Source organism: Dipodomys merriami, unplaced genomic scaffold, assembly GCF_024711535.1.
Source record: "Dipodomys merriami isolate MVZ:Mamm:240054 unplaced genomic scaffold, mDipMer1.0.p SCAF_17, whole genome shotgun sequence".
Lineage (NCBI taxonomy): Eukaryota > Metazoa > Chordata > Mammalia > Rodentia > Heteromyidae > Dipodomys > Dipodomys merriami.
Window position 1 is genome coordinate 27,934,166 of NW_027203048.1, and position 22,437 is coordinate 27,956,602.

General features: G+C 41.1%; 1 protein-coding gene across 48 annotated transcripts in view; it reads right to left on the reverse strand.

The window, feature by feature from the left end:
* Nrxn1 (neurexin 1) overlaps window positions 1–22,437 on the reverse strand; it is a 1,041,346-nt gene that overhangs the window by 390,630 nt on the left and 628,279 nt on the right. For 2 of the 48 annotated variants that reach the window (XM_070025606.1, XM_070025605.1), the window contains exon 1: window positions 9,898–11,331. The exons of 44 other annotated variants lie outside the window; for them this stretch is intronic. In XM_070025606.1, coding sequence (XP_069881707.1) covers window positions 9,898–10,162 — 265 coding nt within the window. In that variant the 5' untranslated portion in view covers window positions 10,163–11,331. Of the gene's footprint in view, window positions 1–9,897; window positions 11,337–22,437 lie in introns of those variants that run through there. 2 more of the 48 variants (XM_070025602.1, XM_070025604.1) reach the window with 2 other exon arrangements.

Below are 22,437 nucleotides of genomic sequence, written 5' to 3' on the forward strand. Positions count from 1 at the left end.
ATATCTTTGATCTCAGGAGAATACACATCACAAAATCAGACTGATTCCAACTGTTGCCCTTTAATTGTATTTATGGATGTACTTGCAATTTAGTCTACTATCACAGCAGATATCAATTGGGTGGGGATTACATTTGCCAAGTAGAATGAAAGTAGTAATAAACATTAATAAGCATCTTAAATCAATCCTTCCTTTACTGATGGTATGGTAGTAAGTATGGAGATTAACAAATTTATCAAAACAAGGAAAGAGATGAGGAAGGAGGGCACAGGAAGGCTCTGAATGCCTTGTGGGAAGAAGTGTAATGCCTAAAACAAATCAGAAGATAAGGAAGAGGCAAACAATATTCAGAGAAATGACTTATAGGAAAGTAAAGTGTTCTTCATCCTCAGCTGGTCCTTTACAGACAACTGGCAAGAAGGAAAGCTAAAGAAAGAAACCAAATGTTCCATTTGTTGAGTTAAACTCTATGTACTGACAGCACAATATAGGGGTTAAGATCATGGATTTCCCAGTGAGCTTACTTGGACTCAATCTAGACCTCACAACTTCAGTTTTTGTACAAGATGCTATTTTAATAACCAACTTGCTCTATCTTCACACCCTCATGTATGGAGAGTTAAAAGGAAAGATAAAGTGATTGGGTATTTTAAGAGTTTAGAACAGTACTTGGCATATATAATAAAAACTCAGTTAGTACTCAATAAATATGTGATGCAACTGGTCACCGACTATCTCTGTTCATCGGTCTAAATCTTATTCCATATAGCCTTTCTACTGAGGAGAATTCAGACCGAATTTCCTGTTCCATTGTAGTTACTTCCTTCCTACCTCATCAATACCAATAATTGAGTTAATTTCTTCTCTAAAGAGAATTCTCTAAAGAGAATTACAATTTTAAATGTATCTTATTAAAAAGAAAAATATACATTTATAAAGATTATTAACAGCATAGTTTCATTCTTGTTTTTCTATATTTTAGTCACCACAAAGACACCTGGACACCAATACCTTGTGCAGCTATGAAAGCACAAGTCTCTTGATTGAACATGTTTATCAGAAAACCATCAGCACAATGAGCAGCATCGGAATCTCTGTACCTCACTTAGGATGAGTCCCAAGCAAAGGAATGAGCAAGAAAGCCAAACACCCTATTTGCATATTTGACAGTATGTCCAATTAAGCACTTTGCTGACAGAGATTAATTCGGTATTCATCTTATTCCAGCATATGTTAATACTTTGACAGTGCACATGAAAAATGACACATAAAGCACATTGTTGAAGCACAGTATTGAAAACATTAAGTGTGGACTTTCAGGAAGTGCAGCCTCACATTGAGAAAAGTCTCTCTCTCAACTTAGGAAACAGGTCATCTAGAAAATGATCAATTTTTCCATGACTACCTAGGCATTAATGACCCAATATGACAAGATTTTTAGAAATGAATATGAAATATGAAGGAAATAGACTATTCAACAATGCCCTGCACACCAAATTAAAAGTTCAGTTTCCACATATATCTTCTAGACAAACATTCCCAGAGGTATTCAAGTTAGTCATGTTCAGTGTTAGGTCTCTACACCAACCAGATTGAAACATCTGATTACTAAAAAGGATACCTATGCATGAGATAGCATAGACATACAGATACAAACTAAGGCCTTCATTACATGAGCAGAGAAATCTGGCCAAATATGAAAGGGGGATTAACTAAAAAAACAATCACTTCATGAAATGTTCTACTGCTGGCCCAAATTAAAGTGTTAGCTTCTGAGAAAGAATCTTGATACTGGTCTACTACTCTGGCCTAATTCAGATTGTAGAACCACATATTTGCCACTCCTAGTGATGTGCATATACACTCCAGCTATCCACACATTAGATAATCACAGCAACAACAAAAACACCAAAACCATCCAGAAATAATATTCAATCAATAACTGTCACTGCCTTATATTTTACCACATACTTAAAAAGCACTCCTATTATTCTCCTAAATTTTGTTGCTTTCTGCCTGCTAACTTTCAGAGAGAGAGATAATACTTTCTCATACTAATTGTATTACTAACTTTCAGAGTTAAAGACACATTATAATATATTCTCGTAATAGAAGTCACCTGTAAAACAAATTGCCTACTCTATATGTGAACACACACATCGATCACCTTGCTTTAAAAATGCTTGGCATGCTGTAATAAAACCTTTAAACTTAGGATTGTATAGTGAAAAATAGATTCCTTAATATGGATTTAAATAATAACTTTGAAATATACTGGAGTGGGTTCCCACATGGTCTCTGTTTCAATTCACAGACGTTGTAGACAGTGAGCTCACATGGTCGGTGCAGGAGGTCTTCTTATCTGCCTGTGTGGTTGGTGTTCAAAAGTAAATCTGTTCAGGAATCATCAACATGTGGCAATAAAGCTCTTTAGTATAATTGTTTTTACTTCATTATAACATCTTATCGCTAAATATCGTGTTTTGGGTTGAATTTGAAAATAGTCCTTCTTGATCAATTCATTTGCATCTTACTATGTTATTTACTAACAATACAAGAATAGCTAGAATCCTATGCACTAGTATACCAGGATGAATTTCACATCTCTATTCATTTGAAACATTTTGGGTACTTTCACCTAAGCAGAATGATAAATATTCCAGGAAATACCTTGCCTGACTCTGATTTGAATATTATACAATGCAAACTAGAGATCTGGCTCCTGTATGAGAGCTCTCAGGCATTGAGCAAAAAGCCATGGAAAAGCTCCAGGCTTCAGGTTCAACCCCCAGTATTGAAACAAAAGAAAAAAAGTAATAAATACTACACAACATGTGGCTATACTGTAACATTACATGCATTCTACAAATATGCACTGTTTTAATGTGTCAATAAATAAGCACGCATATAAAGGAATAATTTTAAAGCAATGGGGTTAATTGAACCCTTAAGGAAGAAGCAGTTTTTTGAAAATTGAAAATGTCATGACCCAGGAATAAAACTCAGTTTAAAATTCTAATGCAGTATTCATTTCAAAACTAAGTCTCTTAGCGTAGTGCCATGGAAAAGCAAAAGCATTATGGCTTCCTGCTAATGGAGTAGCCCTGGGAAAATTCCCACCTCTCTAAATCTGCCTCTTTGTCAGCAAAATAATGATCATAAGCCCTGCCAGGAGTGTGTGCCTGATTAGATGATACACTTTTCATGAAGGCACAGTGGAAATATACACTTAAAAGATAGGTGCTGTCATTCACTTCTGTCAAAAGTTCAAGAGAATGAATTGTTATGTGATCAACGCTGAAAAAAAATCTTACATTTAGAATATTTTAGGAGGTGATTACAAGTTTCCCTGCAGAGAGATAATTCATACCTACAAGACCAAGTAAGTCTAGGCAAGAAGATGAAGTAAAGTTGGCTTTTGTGTGTGTGTGTGTACCAGTCCTAAGGCATGAACTCAGGGCCTGTTGTGCTTGAACTATTGTGCTCAGGACTAGCACTCTACTGCTCAAGCCACAGCTCTACTTCTGGCTTTTTCTGGTGATTAATTGGAGATAACAGTCTTATGAACTTTCCTGCCCAGACTGGTTTTGAACTGTGATCCTCAAATCTCAGCCTCCTGAGTAGTTAGAATTACAGGTATAAGCCTCTTGTGCCCAGTGAGAACAGATGACTTTTAAGAAGACATGTCTGGAGACCTCCTCTAAGAGGAAAACACTAAGAAAAATGAACCCCACACCTGAGCCCCAAGCCATGGCTTCTACACCCCAAACTGAGCCATCTAATAAGAAATGATTTGAGTGATTAGACTGCTCAAGGAACTTGTATTCAATCATGGCAGAAATATCTACAGTTCTATCATGCTTAGAATCAATGAGTCTGTGGGAAAAGACAAGAGTTTGAGAATTTTAAGACATCTTATGATCAAAGAACTCTTAGAACTGGAAACAATTTTACAGGTCTGCTTGCCCAATTTTTTTAAGAGAGGGAAAGAGATAAGCATATGATTGACAAAATAATATAAAAGGTCATTCTCAATATTATTATCAACATTGTTAACATCTTGAAGAACGATTTGTGCTTTTCATTGAAAAGAGGTACATGATGTAGCATAAGATGAGTCACTGATGGCTAACTGTAGAGATGGGTAACCATAGACTAACATGGCTTTCTCCACATGCATCAAGTTCACTCGCTCTGTTCTCTTCTCAGAGATTAAGCTTCTGTCTCGGTAAAAAGAATGGTCTTTGATTATATGGTGCTACAGTGATGAATAAGTTCAGCCCCTCCTGCACTGCTAGAGAAAAGGCTTCATGGACAGGTATTTTAAATGAGGAAGATGACTTAGAAAGTATGGATTCTACAACTCTGCCAACTCTCTGGGTAGTTCTCTCAAATGATTTAATTTCTGTTGACATACTGATAAAATGAGAGGCATGTACTCATTTGAGCTAAAAGCAACCACTAAGTGGATTCTAGAAGTCACATAGTAGGTGACAGCCTCATGACTGGAACTCCGATTTATTTCAAGGTCTGTCACTTCCACTAAGCATAGTTACTCTTTAAATTCTCTTAACTGTTTAAAAACATTATTGGAAAACTGATAAATATAGCCTGGGCACTTTTAAAATTCAGAGTCTCATTCCTTCGTTATGCAGATAGGACAATATTATTTCCATTTTATGTTTTACAAAAACATTCTTAGGAAAGATGAATGGCTTAGCAAATTTACACTATGCTAATAAACAACTATGGCCAAATTTTCACATAGATTTGTTTCTGAGAATTATCTCCACTAGACTAAGCTGCCAAAATTATTTGTATTCTAATGTACCTTTAAATCAATCAATTGTCTTTCTTAAATACATTTGCAAAATGAGTCTTGTCTCTCTTTTAAAAATAAAAGTTGTAAGTTTTGCTACAAGAGATATGTGCAGCAACCTGGAAGAGAGCAATTGTGCTCTTTCTAGAGTTTTAATATTAAAGGACAATAAAAAGTGATGTAGATAAAATTCACTCTTTGATGGTTTTATCAGATCATTTTATGTTATATCCCAGATGGTTGCCTCATGTATATAAACTTTATGGGTTTTTTTCCCATTTGTTAGGAGACGACTTATTTTAAAAAAGAAGTTTTGTTTATTTGTTTAAAGATAACTCTACTAATAGCTTTGGTTTTTAGAGCTCAGTTGAATCTTAGTGATTGGACCTTGGATATCCTAGCTCCTTCTCCTTCCTCTTTATTCCCTTCCTTTCTGGCTCTTTGGTTACCTTCTACAAACATGTAAAAAAAACATGTCCATGGGGGAGGGTATTTCTAATATATTTACTGAGTGAATTAAAAATTATGGAATAATACATTAGCATTTAGGGCAAGGAAAAAAACTACAGTGCCAGTCCTAAGAATATGACTATTTAAAAGACTCTTCAGAACTACTGGCTGGTCATTCTGGACTAGACAGCATTTCCATAGTATAAATTTTTGATCAAGAAGCCAATGGGAAACATGTGGGGCAGCAATGCCTACCTCAGCAGAATAGTTAGAGTAAAAATGTTCCCAAGTCACACATAGGAAGTAATTATCAGAATGACCAGTTTTTTTCCTACCATGCAGAATATAATGTGAAAGCTTTTACTAACCCACTTGGTTGCTACCCAAAACAATCCAGAGAAGATCCTATCAAGCAAGACCTCCTGCCTCCTAATAAAGCAAAAGAACAACAGAAACTTCCTGGGCAGAATCAATAAAGAGATCAGTGGGACACCAGTAAGGGACCATCAGCCTTTCTTGCCTGGTGCATTATTGTTAATACATGCTGGAAGCCAAACTCTGGGCTCTCTTCCTTGCAATGATTTCTACTCCAAGAGATCACCCATTAAGCCTCATGGAGGACCCTCTTAGTTCTGTTTTCAAAACCTCTGACATCATGGAATTGCTCTTGGCTACAGGACACAAAGCTTTGATTCTAAATTCCTCTTTGACTCTGATCAGAGATCTGGCTCCATTTTATTTTATTTTATTTTTGGCCCATCTATGATAAGCTCAGTAGTCCGACAAGTTAAATGATGTTCAAACTCCACTCCTTCTCTTAGAAATATAGTATGTGTTCTGAAAGTGACTGGGAATGAATCCTGATATACATTCAGGAGGTAATGATGACCCTTCTATAATAGCATTAAGCTAGTTGCTTTAAAAAAAACACACATTAAAAAAATCTGTTAGCATTTTCTCCTGGGAAAGCCCTTTCTGCCCCTTAATAGTATAAAGCTCATCAGAGTAATATGATTTCCGGAGCTCCTATTTGTGTGAGGAGAAGGACTGGGAATGGTGTATGCAGATCCATGATGGCTTTTTCCTTCCTCTAGCTCCTGAAATTACTGTGAGCCTCTAAGCTCATTTTGCAAAGTATGTAGAGCAGAGGTACTTTAGAAAAGCTAGGAGCCAAGATGAGAACCTGAGCCTGGCACTGACATCATCCGATACTCTGCACTTATGGCATATCCTGAAGCAGTACTGGCTGAGCACACAGGTCTATTCTGGACTCCTGTTGGCTTTACTTACAAGCAGGCTTGCTCTCATGTACATTCACACCATTCTCCGTTCATTTAACTGGAATTTTTTTCCAATATATCTTTTTAAAATTTTAAGTGCAGGTAAAATAAAGGAGGGGTGCAACAGTATTCTCAAGATGCACACTTTAAAAAAAAATCCTCCTAATCTCTGCAACTGGGTCAGCTTGTGCAAAGACACCGAGGGAGGGGTGGGGTAGCCATGAGCTCACTCTGCACCCTGCAAGCCTTGTAAGTGACACCTCATAATAGTGTAAATGAAGCATAGCGTGATGAGAAAATGAAGAAGAATGAACCCAGCAGTTTCCCAAACATAGGAGACTCAATTTTATTCCTTAAAATATATCACACAGGCTTTTTTCTTTTGCACATTCAAGCATTTGCATGTATTCCCTATTATGAAAAAAAAGCCTATTGAGTCTCAGAATTTCTCATGCAATGTGTTCATTTACACACACAGTTATTTTTGAACTACATCGTATTTTGACCTGCCTCGATTTTCTGATGGCAATGTATCCTATGTAATTTACCTTTGTGCTTTCCTATACTGGTGCTTACCTTTCTCTATCAGTCTAAAATATTCTTTCCCTGTGAGTCCTGTATTCCAGTAATTAACTAAATATTTAGGGAGCTTATTGATCCAACAAATGCAACATCATCTCTTCCTTATTCATTTTGTTTGAAGCCATCACGCCTACCTACCCTGTTTACTGCCCCTCTACCCTTCCCCACCTCATGGGAGTTTCTCCATCCCCCACTCCTAGAGGTTTCTTTATGTAGAGTTAATTCCCTCATTTCAGGAGAAAACAAAACTAGGGATGAAGATTCACACCTGGCTCTTATTTAGTGAAGATTGTAACCTGGCTGGTAAGTTTGTCCTGCTGATTAAAAAAAGCAGAGGAAGAATGAGGACAGAGGGACAATCTCTTACAAGAGTGAGCTCAGGCAACTAGGGAGAGTTTTACAAACAAATGTGACCATTCACGAACACCTCTGAAGGAAGGAAAGTTATCTGGCCTCAAAGAACAACACCGATTGCTCCCCACACACAATTTTCTGCACTAACCCCAATGATGCTCTTTTCCAATGACAGATGCACCTGATTTTTTTTTTTCATTCACATGCAAAGAACAGGGTTGTATTGTGGAGAGAGAGAGAAAAAAATGTTTGCAAAGACCGGCAGACGGCGCCTGCCTGGGGTAGAGACTGCAGTGGGAAAGGCAAAGGAGTGGCCTACTGTCCCGCAGGGACCCCTTGACGTCCCCTCTGCCCCCTCCCGCTTTAGCGGCCCCTCCCTCCAAGAGAGGGAGGGGGAAGGAGGAAAAAGGAGAAGTTAATATGCATCTGAGGTTATTGTCCTAAAGCTTCCCACTGGTCCAGTTAGGCGCCCCACCTGCTTACTGGCACACTCCCATCTGGCTCTGGTTCCCCGCAGCACCCACACATTCGCAATCTGCTTCTTAGGTGCCCTGGCTCCACTAGCTGCTATGGGACTCACACCATTTGGCACAAGGCAGGGAGGACAGTGGTGCTGGACTCAGCCTAGGTAAAGGGAGCTCCAGGAACACTGAGAGCTGGTGGTGTGAGAGCGGGTTCAAACTCCTTACTGTTTCAGAACAATCTACCCCTGATACTTGTAGCTAGGAAGCTGTGGTTTCAGCTATTCATGTTAGTACTTGCAAAAAAAGAAAAAGAAAAAAAATCCCTGGGAGAGCAGCCGAGGGAGGAGGAAAGGAGTCAATTTCTAGGATCCACAGTGGATGGAGCATTCTTAACTCCCAAAGAGGGGTTGCCAGGGTGACTCTGTCTCTCTTCGTTTAAATAATGTTATAGCTTCTCAGACCTAACCAGAATTGTCCCCAGATAGGAAGACTACCTCTGGGGAAGAGAGCAAACCTGGTATCATCAGTGGATTCCCCAAGGCAGAGCAAAATCCACAGGGAGAGGGGAGCAAGGAATCTAGGGGCATGCAATAAAGGGGGGGGGAACTAGAAGTGCTCACAACTTTCACTCTGCTTTGTAAATAAGTGGGAATAAAAGGAATATTGTAAATGAGGCAACACACGCGCACACACACACACACACACACACACACACACACACACACAGAGTGATAGATTACTTTGGGTAATTCTGGGAACAAGAAATAAGCTTTGATCTACAGATGAGAAGAACCTGGCTCAAACTATTAGCTACTTGGAGAAGGAACCTGCTAGCCAAAACGCTTCTCTACATCCTGCTCTTTCCAAAAGAATTGGATATTGGTAGAAGCATGATGCTGCTCTAACTTCTCCTCCAGGCAGATCTCCTGGATTATTAGCCCAGCTGGCACTGACCGACTGCCCCTCCTTGGGAAGAACTAGATACTGTTGAAAGAAAGAAGCAGACCTCCCTTATTCCCATGGCCTGCAGACAAAATCCTCAGGGAAATGGGTTAGTGTAGACAAGCCTCTGCTTGTTCTATTTAGAAAATAACTCAACCTCATCACCAAGAAAAGGAAATGCATGTCTGGGTGGAGTGGGTGGAAGAGGGAGAGTCTCCAGGAAGACTCTTCCTTGCTGGGTAAGAAGGGCTGGCCAGCCTGAGAAAAGGTGTCTCTTTCTGCAGCTTCCTTTTCCAATGAAGGAATAACTGGGGCAGAAGAGCTGGGCCTCCTGTGGAGGGAGTCCCAGGTCCCAGGACCACTTCCTCCTCACTGCAGTCTGGACTGACTTTGGAGGAACGTGGGGGCTGGACTGTCTCTCCCTGTCCCTGCAGAAGGTGGGGGGAGTGCGGGCGTGGGCGAGCCCACGCGCACTCACACACACACACACACACACACACACACACACACACACACACACACACACACACAGCACAGACAAAAGGTTCTGCAGAATCCTCCTCTGTCTCCCTCTGGCTCCCAGGTCCCTTGCTTGAGCGCGGCGCCCCATCCGGCCACCTAGTGACCTTCTGGCCAGTGAGGCTCCCTTCCCGCGGGGCTGGGCGCCCGGCCCAGGCTGGTCATTTAATAGGTGCCCGTATTTCTCGGCCCGTACCTGGACCAGCAATGCCCCTCCCACCCCTCACCACGAACACCCAGCGCCTTCCCCCCCAACCCCTTCTATTGTCTTCAAAGAGACAAGTGGCTTCCACTAAACACACCCAAATGCACCTCCCTTTTCCGAAGCTCCCTTCGCTGGGAGCCCTCAGGTGGGGGTGTAGGGGAGGGGGAGAGCCCAGCAGCAAGTGCGGGGTTGAACGAGGGAGGGGGAGAGAGGGGGGGACGAGGTGTGGAGGGGTGAGGGGGGGGAGAGGTAGCCCGCAGGAACTTGGCATCGCAGACCCACCGTGTCCGCCTCGCAAGGATGCCGGTGACCTGTAGATTGCAATAGGCACTGAATGATGCTTGCTGCTGCCATGGAAATGGTGGATGTGGTGCGCTCCCAAACTGGACGCCCCCCAGGCCACTCCGAGGAGGCCGCTGAGGGTGAGCGGGACTATCCAGAGCAGGGCCAGGCGCCCCCCTGCGCCGCCGCCGCCGCCACCGCCGCCGCCGCCGCCGCCCCCGGGCGAGCCCAGCTCGGCACCGCACCGGAGCATCCTCGGGTACATGGCGGGGCGCCCGCCGCGGGAGGCAAAGTTTGGGGCGCGCGGGGAGAGGACCGGAAAGGGAGAAGCTGGCGGCGCTGGGGTGGGGGAGTAGGCTGCAGGGGCCGGCTGCCTCACCGCGCCCCAACACCCATCCTCTCCCTCCTTCGGACAGTCTTCTCGGGGTGCTGGAATCTGTCGTGCCGGGTACCCCAAACAATCCGAAACATAGCCGCCGCCGAGGCGAGATGCAGCTGGAAGTACAGGGGTGGGGGGGCTTGTCCGGAAAGGCAGCTCTCCCCCACCAGCCCCAGACACCACCAACCACCACCACCACCAGCACCACCACCACCGAGGAAACCACGCAGCAAGCGCGCCACAGGGCAAGAGCTCTTTCCAGCTTTCCAGGGCTCCAGGTTCTCCAAAGATACTCCCAGAGAGTTTTCCGGGGCGCCGGAGTGCGTGTGCCCCAGCGGGCGGGTGGGGGGAGAGGTGGGAGAGCCGGGAATTGGGGTTTTTTTGGTTGTTTTTTTTGTTTTGTTTTAAAGCGCCTCGCCGCGGGTCCTCACTTCCACCTGACGGCCATCCACCGCGAATCCACTAGGTATAATCCATCGAGCATGGTGTGTGGGCACCGGGGAGGCCACTTCGCCGGCCCAAGCTCCTCTCAAAGGACCAGCAGCAGACCCCACGGAAGGGAAGCACTCCCTTCGCTCCATGCAGCCCCGGACGGTTCCCCCGCGGGCGCCAGCCTGCCCCGGGCAGCGCGCGGAGGAGCAGCGGCGCGCATCGCCCGGCTCCGGAGGCGATCTCCGAGTCCACCGCCGCCGCCGCCGCCTCCTCCTGACACTGACGCCCGACGAAGGGGGTTTTTCCACGGAGAAGAGTGCACCCTTCTGAAGGAAGCAGGGATCGAACCGGGGGTTTAAAAAAAAAAGGAAGAAAGAAAGAAAAAGGACTGGGGAGAAAGCTGAAGCAGCTGAAAGAGTAAGGAGGAAAAAGAAAGAAAAGAAAAAGAAAAAAAAAACCACACACACACACACACACACACACACACAGGCTGGTGAAGCCCGGGGCTCTATGCAAATCTGCAGTCTCCAAACAGCAAATCACTAAAGCTCGCATGCAATGCAGAGTCTATGTAACCAGGGAGGCTGGGCCAGCATCCGCAGAAAAAATCGCCCCGCTCTGCCTCTCCCTCACATTCTCCACACAGCAAAGGCACACGTGGATCGCGATGCCAGGAACACCTTAAAAAAGCAACTCTTCTCCCTCCTCAGCCCGGTGGTGAGGATGCTTCTGCCGGAATTACAATGGCAAAAGGCACCCTGCTCTACCCCCTTGCTCTGGTCTCCATGTAACCCAAGTGTCTTGAGAGCTCTTAAAAGAGAAAGAAGGTGCCCCTTTTTATTGGACCGAACTTGATCTACCAGGTGTGCAAAACCCAAGTGGTAAATATGGCTTGACACCATCTCCTCAAGCATCAGTGCGGATGATCTGTTAGTTACACATATTACTCATAACAAAGAGTCCTCCTTCCTATTACAATATCACAGCTCATTAAAAAGAAAAAAGCAATGGATTTTCGGGGGAGAAGAAGGAGGGGGAAAAAGCATGATCAGCTGGGGAAAAGGTAGGAAGAAAAAGAAAAAAAGGGAGGATGGAAAGAGAAAAGAGGACACAGAACAGAGAAATGGTTAAAAAATGAACTTGCTTATTTTTTCATTCAATAAATGTGGAATAGCTCCAGAGATCTCTCCAGAAGCCCAGCTGTGATCCTCTTGACTAAGGGTGGAGTTCTACTTTTCTCTTAGCTTGTCTTAGAAGCAAGATAGATCATTTCTACATTTATGTTCTGCTGGCAAGACACAATGCATTTGCCTGGAATCTGTATGGTCCAGGTGAAAGCCCAGAGCAAAGCCACCCACACCTTTGAGAAATCCACGACCTATAGACTGGATAAGGAAAACCAGAGGCAAGAATTTGGGCTTTGATAGAAATATTCCTCAGGTTCCCAAAATGATTTTAAGAAAAGATACTGTATCTTGTGACTGAATGGATGTCTGTTATTTATTTATTTTTCCTGATTAGAGACACAGGGAAACAACCCTGGTTTCTCACCACCTGTATGTGACCTGTGGTGAACAAATACACCTTTTTGTATTTAAAGAAGAATGTGAATGAGGAGGAGGAAGAGGAGGAGGAGGAGAGAAGAAAGAAGAAAGAAGAAGAAGAGGTGGTGGTGGTGGAGGAGGAGAAGGAAGAAGTAGAAGAAGAAACAGAGTGTTGGTGGTTTACACCACTAATCCTAGCTACTCAGGAGGCAAAGATCTGAGGATCACAGTTTGTGAGAGTCTTATCTCCAACTAACCACCAAAAAAGAAAGAAAAAAGAGAGGGAGAGGAGAGAGAGAGAGAGAGAGAGAGAGAGAGAGAGAGAGAGAGAGAGAGAGAGAGAGAGAGAGAGAGAGAGAGAGAGAGAGAGAGAGAGAGAGAAGCTGGAAGTAGAGGTATGGTTCAAGTGGCAAGAGTGTCAGCCTTGAGAAAAAAAAAGAAAAAGAGAGAGAAAGCTCAGGGACAGTGCCCAGCCCCTGAGTTCAAGCCCCATGTTTCTGGGACCATGTACAAAAACTGAAATTTCCCACAATTAAAAAAATAAAAGGAATGCTGGAAGGATTTGATTCAATTTAGCTACGTGCCCATATGGCCATTTGGACTTCATGCTAGAGTACTTTTGAAAACATCACATAGTTTTTGGAACAAAGACATGACACCTCTCCACCCACATATGGCATATTAACCCTGTGTAGCATTCAACCCTGCAATCTGACAGCCACTCCATCATCAGTGTTTAGGACCCTGCCTCAAGCAAACTTGTAGCAACCTAAACCTCACATATTTTTTATCAATGTTGATTTTACTGAAAAGATAATTCTTCAGTAGTACATTAAAGTACTTAAATAAACTATGTCTTTTAACCTCCACCTGAAAGGCCAAGAGAATCCAATATCTTCTTACTGTGTTGCTTCGATACAGTACCTAAGTTATCTCTTCTTCATTCTGTTACTTTTGTATTACAGGTACTTAAATTATTAGGAAGAATCATACTTATTATTAAGTTTTCAAGTAATGCTTCAAGAAGACAAGGAAAATCCTCCCCACAACTTGTTTTCAAAGCTCCAGTTTTCTGTTAGCCAGAAAAGAACAAGAACCTAGCAGTTAGGAACACCATGATGGGATCATAGCACCACCATTTTACTGGTTAGTTCACATTTGTTTCTTTGCCTCTTGCTGAGGTTTCACAACTTTGGTTATAAAATAGTCATGTTCTGGTATTTCCTGACAATCTTACAAGGTGGTATAATGTGTTATTTAGTGCTAGAATAGTTTTTTTTTTATGATGTGTTACTTAGTGCTAGAATAGTTCTGAAAATGGCATTATGCCTAATTTCTATACAGGCATAGGATATTTGAGCTGATTAGTATGTGCAATATATTCAATCCCTTTCCACTGATAAGAAAAGTAATGCATTGTACTGTTCTTCAATACCCCCACCTATGATGTAATCTGTCCTTCCTTTCCTAACGAGATGGTAGATTCTTGAAAAGTACAGAAGTCAAGACTTCATTTGGACTCCCTCTAGTGCCCAGCATATGTGAAGCATAAGTTTTTCTCTGTACAGAGTTAATTCTCATTATTTTCAGCAATTATAGCCTATAAAGTCACCATAACTGCTAAGTTAGCAAATATTGAACCATTGCTTCCAAAGGGAAATGCAAGGTTATGTTCCTGTGAACTTCTAGTCACAATTTTGATCCACTGGTTAATAACCACCTTATATAACCTGTGTTTTGAGCTTCTGGACTGAAGAACTTCACGACTGAAAAAAGCTTATCTAGCACATGCATTTTTCTTCTTTATTTTCCCCCTTTTTAGTGGTACTGGGGTTTGAACTTAGGGCCTTGTGCTTGGTATGCAGACATTCTAATCATTTAAGCCACAGGCTTAGGTTTTCACTTTAAGGGACATTACAGCCTTTACGCTTTTCTGAACACTACAGAGCACTTCGGAATTATGTGTAGGTGCTATTTTAAATAGCAAAATTACTTACCTAAAGCATAATGTTAAAAACAATAACAACTACTACTGCTACAACCACAAAAACACTTGAGGGGCTGAGGTAAGAGGATTGTGAGTCCAGCCAGGGATACATAGATACTCTGTTTCAAACAACAACAACAACAAAATGTGGCATTAAATAATCTGTAAATAGGGCATTTATTCATAGTGTGAGAGCTCAACCAAGAAGGCAGAGCCGAAACTTCAATGTTTTCACTACTCTCTGCACATCTACTAATGACTGCCTAAGTGCCAGGTTTAATTCGGTGCCAGGTACAATTATTCAGATATAACTCAGTGCTTTAAATAAAATTTTACTAAAGAGAAATGATGAATTCCTACAGGAATAACTGAAATCAATAATGTTTGTTATTCTCTTGCTTGCTAGAAAGGTACATGACAGGGTCTTTGGAGAGTGATTTGTATACATTAAAGCCAATGGGATTAGATTGATCATGGAAGGGTCTGATGAACTTTCTTAAGAGTACTACATGATGAAGGCTTTTCTCCTGTCTTGTACCATCTGTGGCCTGAAAAGATAGAGGCAAAGTAAGGGAAAGATGAAATCTTAGTTTTACAGGGAAGAAATATGTATCACTACCTGGAAAGAAGAAATGGTTGTTGTAGACTTTCAAGCAGACATGGAGGGCACCTTTGCAATGTTCAGGACGTTCTAGGGTGAATACTGTGTTGTAGGTGCTGTAATATTTGTTATAAATGATAGTAATTTTATGGAACTCTCTCTAGCTAGTAAGAAAAGTCTTATGGGCAAACCGTACCTAATCTGTATGAAGTAAACAAAGCTTGTGCTTACTCTTTCAACTATGTCCCTCCCTCAGCTTCGAATTACACCCTGTGAGGAAAACTGAGGAAAACTGAGGCAGTAATGTGTTGCTGTAGTTCTGGCTCTCACAAGATGAAGTGCCCTCATATAAAATTTTATCCTCTCTCTTTTTTTAATCTTCAACGAATAAAGTCTTGCTATATGGCCTGGCTGGACTCAAACTCATAATCTCAACCAACCCTCCTGCCTCATCTTCTGCAGCAGTGACTATATGCCATCAGATAGTTTTTCCTCAGGAATGTTCCAATATCACAGTCAGCATTTACAGACATCACAGAGGCTTCTGACTGTGTCCAGCTATCACCATCTCAAATCACGCTGTGGCATTGTTCATTAGTCAGAATATACGTTGGAAATAGATTATCATTGAGGAAATCTATGTCTTCACAACTGGTGTGTTAGAGATTATCTCTTTCGAGGTCATGAACATGTAAGATATATGGTTCAGCAAAAACCTTTTATAGAGATGCTTCCCATCTACTTAGAGTTTGTGAATTACAAAGGTGTCTCACCTATTACCAAGAAGAAGATGCTAAACTAACAGTACAAACTAACCAGATGTAGCCGGTACAACTATGAGAAGTTGAACTGTATTAAATCATTAAATCATTTGATTATGCTACAAGCTAGGCATGACTACTGATCTCTAGCAGTTCATAGTTATCTAGTTCTGAGAGGGAACTAGTTGTTGCCATGAAAACATTGTCACATTTGCTTTAAAGAAAAAAAAATCTTGCAAGACATTTTTCAGGCACCAAAAAGAACAAAGAGCTAGCACCTCTTCAGGCTTTGGAAACTGAACAAAATCCCATGGCTACTTTCTAATAAATGTTTGTTTCACTAGAAGAAGTTAGTCTTGCAGCTTGCATTCACAATGAACCCATTATGACGTATACTTCTAAAATGTCCTGGATGAGTGGTTAATTCTCACCCCTAACAATTGTAGCTACTGAAAGCTACCTGCAAGAATCTAAAGAGTTGTGTGTGCTAAAGCAATATGTAGCCAACTTTCAGGTGGTTGTTTACTATGAATACAAACACAAATTAGACAACAATGTGAAAAAAAGTGGGAGATGGGCTTGAAAGTTGAAGATGGAAACAAAAGAAGTAGAAGGACACACAAGAACAGAGAGGGTGGAAGGAGCAGTTTGGGAAGAAATGGAAAGGGCTGATCATAATTATTTTCTCCTATCCCCAAATTGACTCTAGTGTCTCAAGAAATAGGGTGGTTGTCAGACAGATACTTCCATCTTTCCATATTTTTTGGAGCATAATTGGGAATCTGTACAGCTCGGCATTAAGCTTTTTAAATAGAAAAGTAGACACTAAAAGCAGCAGAGGGGAAGTGTATTAAAACCCACATGCAGCACTAATGTTTTAGAAATTAAAATTGAGGAGAATGTCAGTTTTGCATTTTACATTTCTACGGATGTCAGCATAAAGGAAAGACAAGCAGACCCCCGTGTCTACCTACCTATATTCATCAGTTAGAACAGAGAGAAAGGGGATAGAGACTCAAAAAGGTTCTTGGGTCTATGAGAGTTACAAGATAAACCTTTGATCCTGTTATTCTGCGATGTTACTTTAGGTTCTTCAGGGCATTCTGAGACAGGATGGAAGAATAAGAACATTTAAACAACAATGGCAGGACTAAAAGCATCCATGGACATTTGATGGTTTTCTTTTGATGGTCAGATGATAAACTTGAGCTGCAGAAACTACTTTTTGATTTATGATGTGTTCACATGTCTGGAAGTTTACTTTTGTCTCCAACTGTCCATAATCCAGTTAGAGACTGCTGAATCCAGTCAACTTGGTTATTACACAGAGCCTCTATATTGATAGAAACCAGAGCTCTGAGTAAGACATCAACATGCACCAACATAGGGCCTAACTGACTCAAATCAAATGAAAGCCTGGATATTGTTGTATTTTAAACACAGTTTTTGTTTGGGACTGGAGTATTTTATAATTTCAGTATTCCTTTAATTCCACTTAATAAAAATGTAATTTATGTCATCCTGTATAAAACCTGGTGCTTAAGCACCATAGAAGAGCCATGAAGGTTTCATTCTGTGTCTTTAATTGTTGTGGTTATTTACTTGGATATCAACCAATAGCATGCCATCTTTTCCCCACTATCAACACATCTTGCTTGTGTAGTTGTTTCTACAAGCTAGCTGTTGACAAACTCTTCCATAACTCTATGCTCTTCCAGTGTGAGTGTGTTCAGAATATAGTAGTGGGAGGACAGGTAGCTGGAGGGCCTGGATATGAGTTGGAATATAAACCCAATATAAAATCATTGCTATTGATATGACATTAGATTTAATGGCTTCTTGTTCCAGTTTTCTCATCTGAGAAAATAAGAGACATATGTAATTGAACTGGGACAGTTTCTAATATATATAGCATTTCCTACGTACATATCATAGTTACATGCTAATGCTATAAACATAATGAGCTGGGATGAGGGTTCTTAACTTAGATACAGCCTAAACTGCCCTTATTCAGCCTATATTCAAGTTCACTTGTCTCCCCCAGAAACTTACTAATTTAGTTACTCTTTAAAATTGTGGTGCGGGGCTGGGAAGGTGGCTCAGTGGTAGAGCGCTTGTCTTGCATGCCTGAGGCTCTGGGTTCGATTCCTCAGTACCACATAAGCAAAAAAGAAAAAAGCTGGAAGTGGCGCTGTGGCTCAAGTTGTAGAGTGCTAGCCTTGAGCTGAAGAGCTGAGGGACAGTGCCCAGGCCCAGAGTTCAGGCCCCACGACCAGACCCCCCCCCCAAAAAAAAAATTGTGGTGCTTTAAATCTGTGGACTTTAATGGGCCTGTGAACCATCAGAAGATCTGGTACCTCACTGGTTGCTCTTCTTTGGATCCTTGTACTCTTTGATGGACCTTGTTTATTCATATTACTGCAGGAACAGGTTCCTAAGGAATGCTGAAGCTGCTGACCTAGGGGGGAAGGTTTTGAGATCCAAGGTTCTGTTGGACTATCAAGTCCTTGGCACAGGTTTTAGTAATGAGCACAGAAGAGTACTTTCCCATTTACCTGTTTACCAGTGATCTAACCTCTGTTTAGCTGATCCTATAAAACTACAGCCAGGTCATTGTACCCTAAGCCTAGGAGACAGAACTTTTTCCATCTTTTCTCTTAAAGGCATTTTTGTAGACTTCAATATGACAATCTTATAAACCTACTTGTTCTCATCTTATATCAGGTAACTAGTAAATTCTATTTACTAGTTCCTTTCCAACTTTAATAAAGTTAACCTTGCTAAAGGTGAAACACAGGAATGGAGATGCTATACCAAGATTCAGCTCTGCTTCTACTTACTAGCTGTGTGGCCTTGAGCAGGTTATGTAAATGCAATGTTCACATCTGTAAAAAGGTGCTAATCATTGTTGCTGTCAGGTGAAATGAGTTGACAAATGTGAAACATGTAGAATTGAATTGAATTGAATGTAAATATATAGGCATACTATCTTTGTTATAGTTGCTATTATTCACAATGGACCTGCCTTTCTTCTTTCCATCCATCCCTTTTGCCCACCATCCCTCCTTCCTTCTTTCCTCCTTTCATTCATTTATTCATCCTATTATTGGGTTTGGATTCAGGGCCTAGACATTGGTCCCTTAACTTTATCATTCAAGACTGGTACTTAAACAACCCCACCTTTGGCTATTTGGTGGATAATTGGAGATAAGAGTCTCAGGGACATTCCTGCCCAGGCTTGCTTTGAGCCATGATCCTCAGATCCTAGCATCTGGAGTAGGTAGGATTACAGGCATGAGCCACCAGCACCCAGAAGAATTATGAAAATATTTGTTTTCAAATAGGCCCTAATATTTCCCATCCAAATAGTCAATCACTAACCAAAGGGGAAAATTCCTTATGTGTCCTGGCATATAAGGCCAGAAATCTGGCCAGCATCAACTAGAGGAAAGATTCAGTCCATAAACTGACAATCTGGGACCTGCCTTCCTACATTCCAAGGTACCATCTTTCACATACTTGCACCACTGTAGCAGAAAGAAACACAAGATTGTTGAGAAGGTCTTTTTTGGGGGGAGGGGGGTCTGGTCGTGGGGCCTGAACTCTGGGCCTGGGTGCTATCCCTCAGCTCTTCAGCTCAAGGCTAGCACTCTACCACGTGAGCCACAGCGCCACTTCTGGCTTTTTTCTTTTTGCTTATGTGGTGCTGAGGAATAGAACCCAGGGCCTCAGGCATGCAAGGCAAGTGCTCTACCACTGAGCCACCTTCCCAGACCTTGAGAAGGTCTTTTATAATGGAAATAGCCAGTATAAGGCAAGGTAGGGTGATCTTAAAATTCAGGCATACTTTTCAAATTCTCTAGTAAATACAGATACATTCAAACCAGACACTAAAATCATTTACCCTATATGTTTAATTTCTCCAGTGCCCAAGTACTTACAGTATAAACTAACCCAATCTATCTTTACAAATTTATAATCTGGAAACAATTGTGTCAATCAAAGGCACTGGAAAGAATCCAATCCTATAATTTGTATTGGATCATAAATAGAGTTATCTGGGCTCTATAGTTAACCTTCACTCAATTCAAGACATATTGGAAGACATATGTGTTAGGTTACACCTATCAGAGTAATCTTTTATTCTATTTTTGTGCTTTTTTTTCTACCAGGAGTGAGTTTGAACTCAGGGCCAAGGCACTGTCCCTTAGCTTCTTTGTTCAAGGCTGGTGCTCTACAACTTGAGCCAGAGTTCCACATCCAGCTTTTTGCCAGCAATGTGGAGCTAACAGTCTCCTGGAATTTCCTGCTTGGGCTGACTTCAGATTGTGATAATCAGATCTCAGACTCTTGAGTAGCTAGGCAAGAGCCACCAGAACATGCTGAGATGTAGGATTATTGCCGTAAGATTACAGATAAATTAGTATGACTGTTCCATTGCCAAGTTATGTTGCCCAGGGAAAATTATGTAACAGGCTATATTAAACACTCCAAAATGTGCCACCATGCAGACTCTAGCACAAACCTCCAGCACAAACATGGCTTCTTCCCCTACAAACACACTTTATTAACTCACCACTCTTCTCTAAAACAACTTACAGGTTTTGAAATTTTAATTATTTATTTTATGGTAATACTGGAGTTTGAATTTAAGCCATTGGGCTTGGTAGGCAAGTGCCTCTACCACTTCAGTCATTCTCACAGTTCTTTTTGCTTTAACTATTCTTGAAATAGGAAGGTTGGCCTCAGACTGTGAGCTTTCTACCTTGGTCCCACACATGGTGGGGATCACCAGCAAATGTAGCTTGTTTGTTGAGAACAAGTCTGGCTAACTTTTTGGTCTGAGCTGAAATTAAACCATGACCCTTCCACCACTTCTTTCTAAGTAGCTGTGATTAAAGAAATGAACCACTGTACTCAGTCCTAACTTTAAGCCACATCAAATGACCTTTATGTTGTCCATATTATTTCCTTGTTAAAAATTATATATTTTTCCTTCTTGCCTCTTAATACTCACTTTCCATTTTACTGATTTTTAACATGTTTCATATTTTCCTATTTATATTATAAAGATTCCTTTCTTTCCCATACTCCATTAAAGAATGCCACCAAATTAAGACATTTATTCAATGTATAAATTCTTGACTATAGGCATTTATAATAGAAACACTCTCACAATCATCACTATAGCTGTTCAAGTAATATGACCACAGCACATCTTTAAATCTATATCATATTTGTAGTGGAATGGATAAGGAAAGAGAAGATAGAGGAGCTGGAAAAACTTTCAGTGGCTCAATGCAAATTGTGTAATTATTTCTCATTGTTCTGGTCTCTGTTTCAGAATGAGTAGTATATGCATGAAGACATTTCTTCTCTCTTCTTTTTCTTTTCTTTTTTCTTTCTTTTTTTTTTTCTTGGTCAGTCATGGGGCTTGAACTCTGGGCCTGGGCGCTGTCCCTCAGTTCTTCAGCTCAAGGCAAGCTCTTTACCACTTGAGCCACAGAGCCACTTCCGGTTTTCTGAAAAGCCCTGCTTGGGCTGGCTTTGAACCATGATCCTTAAATCTCAGCCTCCTGAGTAGCTAGGATTAAAGGTGTGAGCCACTGGCACCCAGCTAAAACATTTATTCTTAAAAGGCGAGGGTTTTTGGTTTTGTTTTGTGTTTTGCTAAGAAATATATGACCTTTGAGGCATTTTGAAAAATCATTAATCAATGAGGTTTTTTTAAAGCTGTCTACTTTTCTTTTTGTGAAAGAATTACTTTCCCTCACATTTTCTCTGTTCTATTGCTTAGATGATTCCCCTGGAGAATGGTGTGTTTATCTTGACAGGTGTTAGTAGATCCATGGACCTCTGTGGAATAGTTCTTGCTTACATTAAGGTACAGTAGAAAACATTACGCCTGCAAAGTAATGAACTTACCTTATTGCATTCTAAATAAAATAAACCACATGGCAAGTGGAATTAATTTACTAATGTCTTCCTAATGAAGCTTTCATTAGGCATATGGTGTGGTCTTCAATATTTAACAGAAGATAAATTTTAAAACAAAGCAATACCTGATGACATTTGAAAACATGTGATTGCTTCCTATTATTTTCCAATAAAGTACTTTAGCCTCAAATCATCTTGGCTACCTAATAAAAAGATACAAGACACTTCTCTAGATATGAGTATTTTTAGTCCAAATAGAAGAAAGAGATGTCTCCTTTGCCATTCTCATTAAATTATGTAAAGTGGATTTGCTGTTTTTATTTTAAAAGGTGTCAAAACTATTAGTATTCTGTGCATATAACTTCAGGCATTAATAAAATTGAGTCAGATACCAAGAATGCCAATGTATCAGTCTCATTCTCGATACTGGTACCAGTACTGGAGCTTAAAAATCAGGGTCTGAGTACTGGACTTTATTTTTTTTTCACTTGAGGCTGGTGCTCTGCCACTTGGCTCATACTTCTTCTTCCAGTTTTGTGATGGTCTATAAAGATGGAACAGTTTGATAGACTTTTCTGCCTGGGAAAATCTCAAAAGCCTTCAGATCTTAGCTCCCTGAGTAGTCAGAATTAGAGCTATGAATCACCAGTGTCCAGCAAAAGTAGTTTACTTTAAAAGCAATGTTGCTACCTATTTCTCTGGGTCTGGCTTACTTCAGTTAACATGATTTTTCCCAAGTCTTTCACTTCCTTATGAATGGTACACCATCTTTTTTTGATGGATGAGTAGATAGAATCCCATTGTGTGTATATACACCACATTTTCTCTAATCATTCATCCATTGAGGGGCATATGGGTTGCTTCGATATCTTGGTAAACAATGCTACAGTGAACATGCT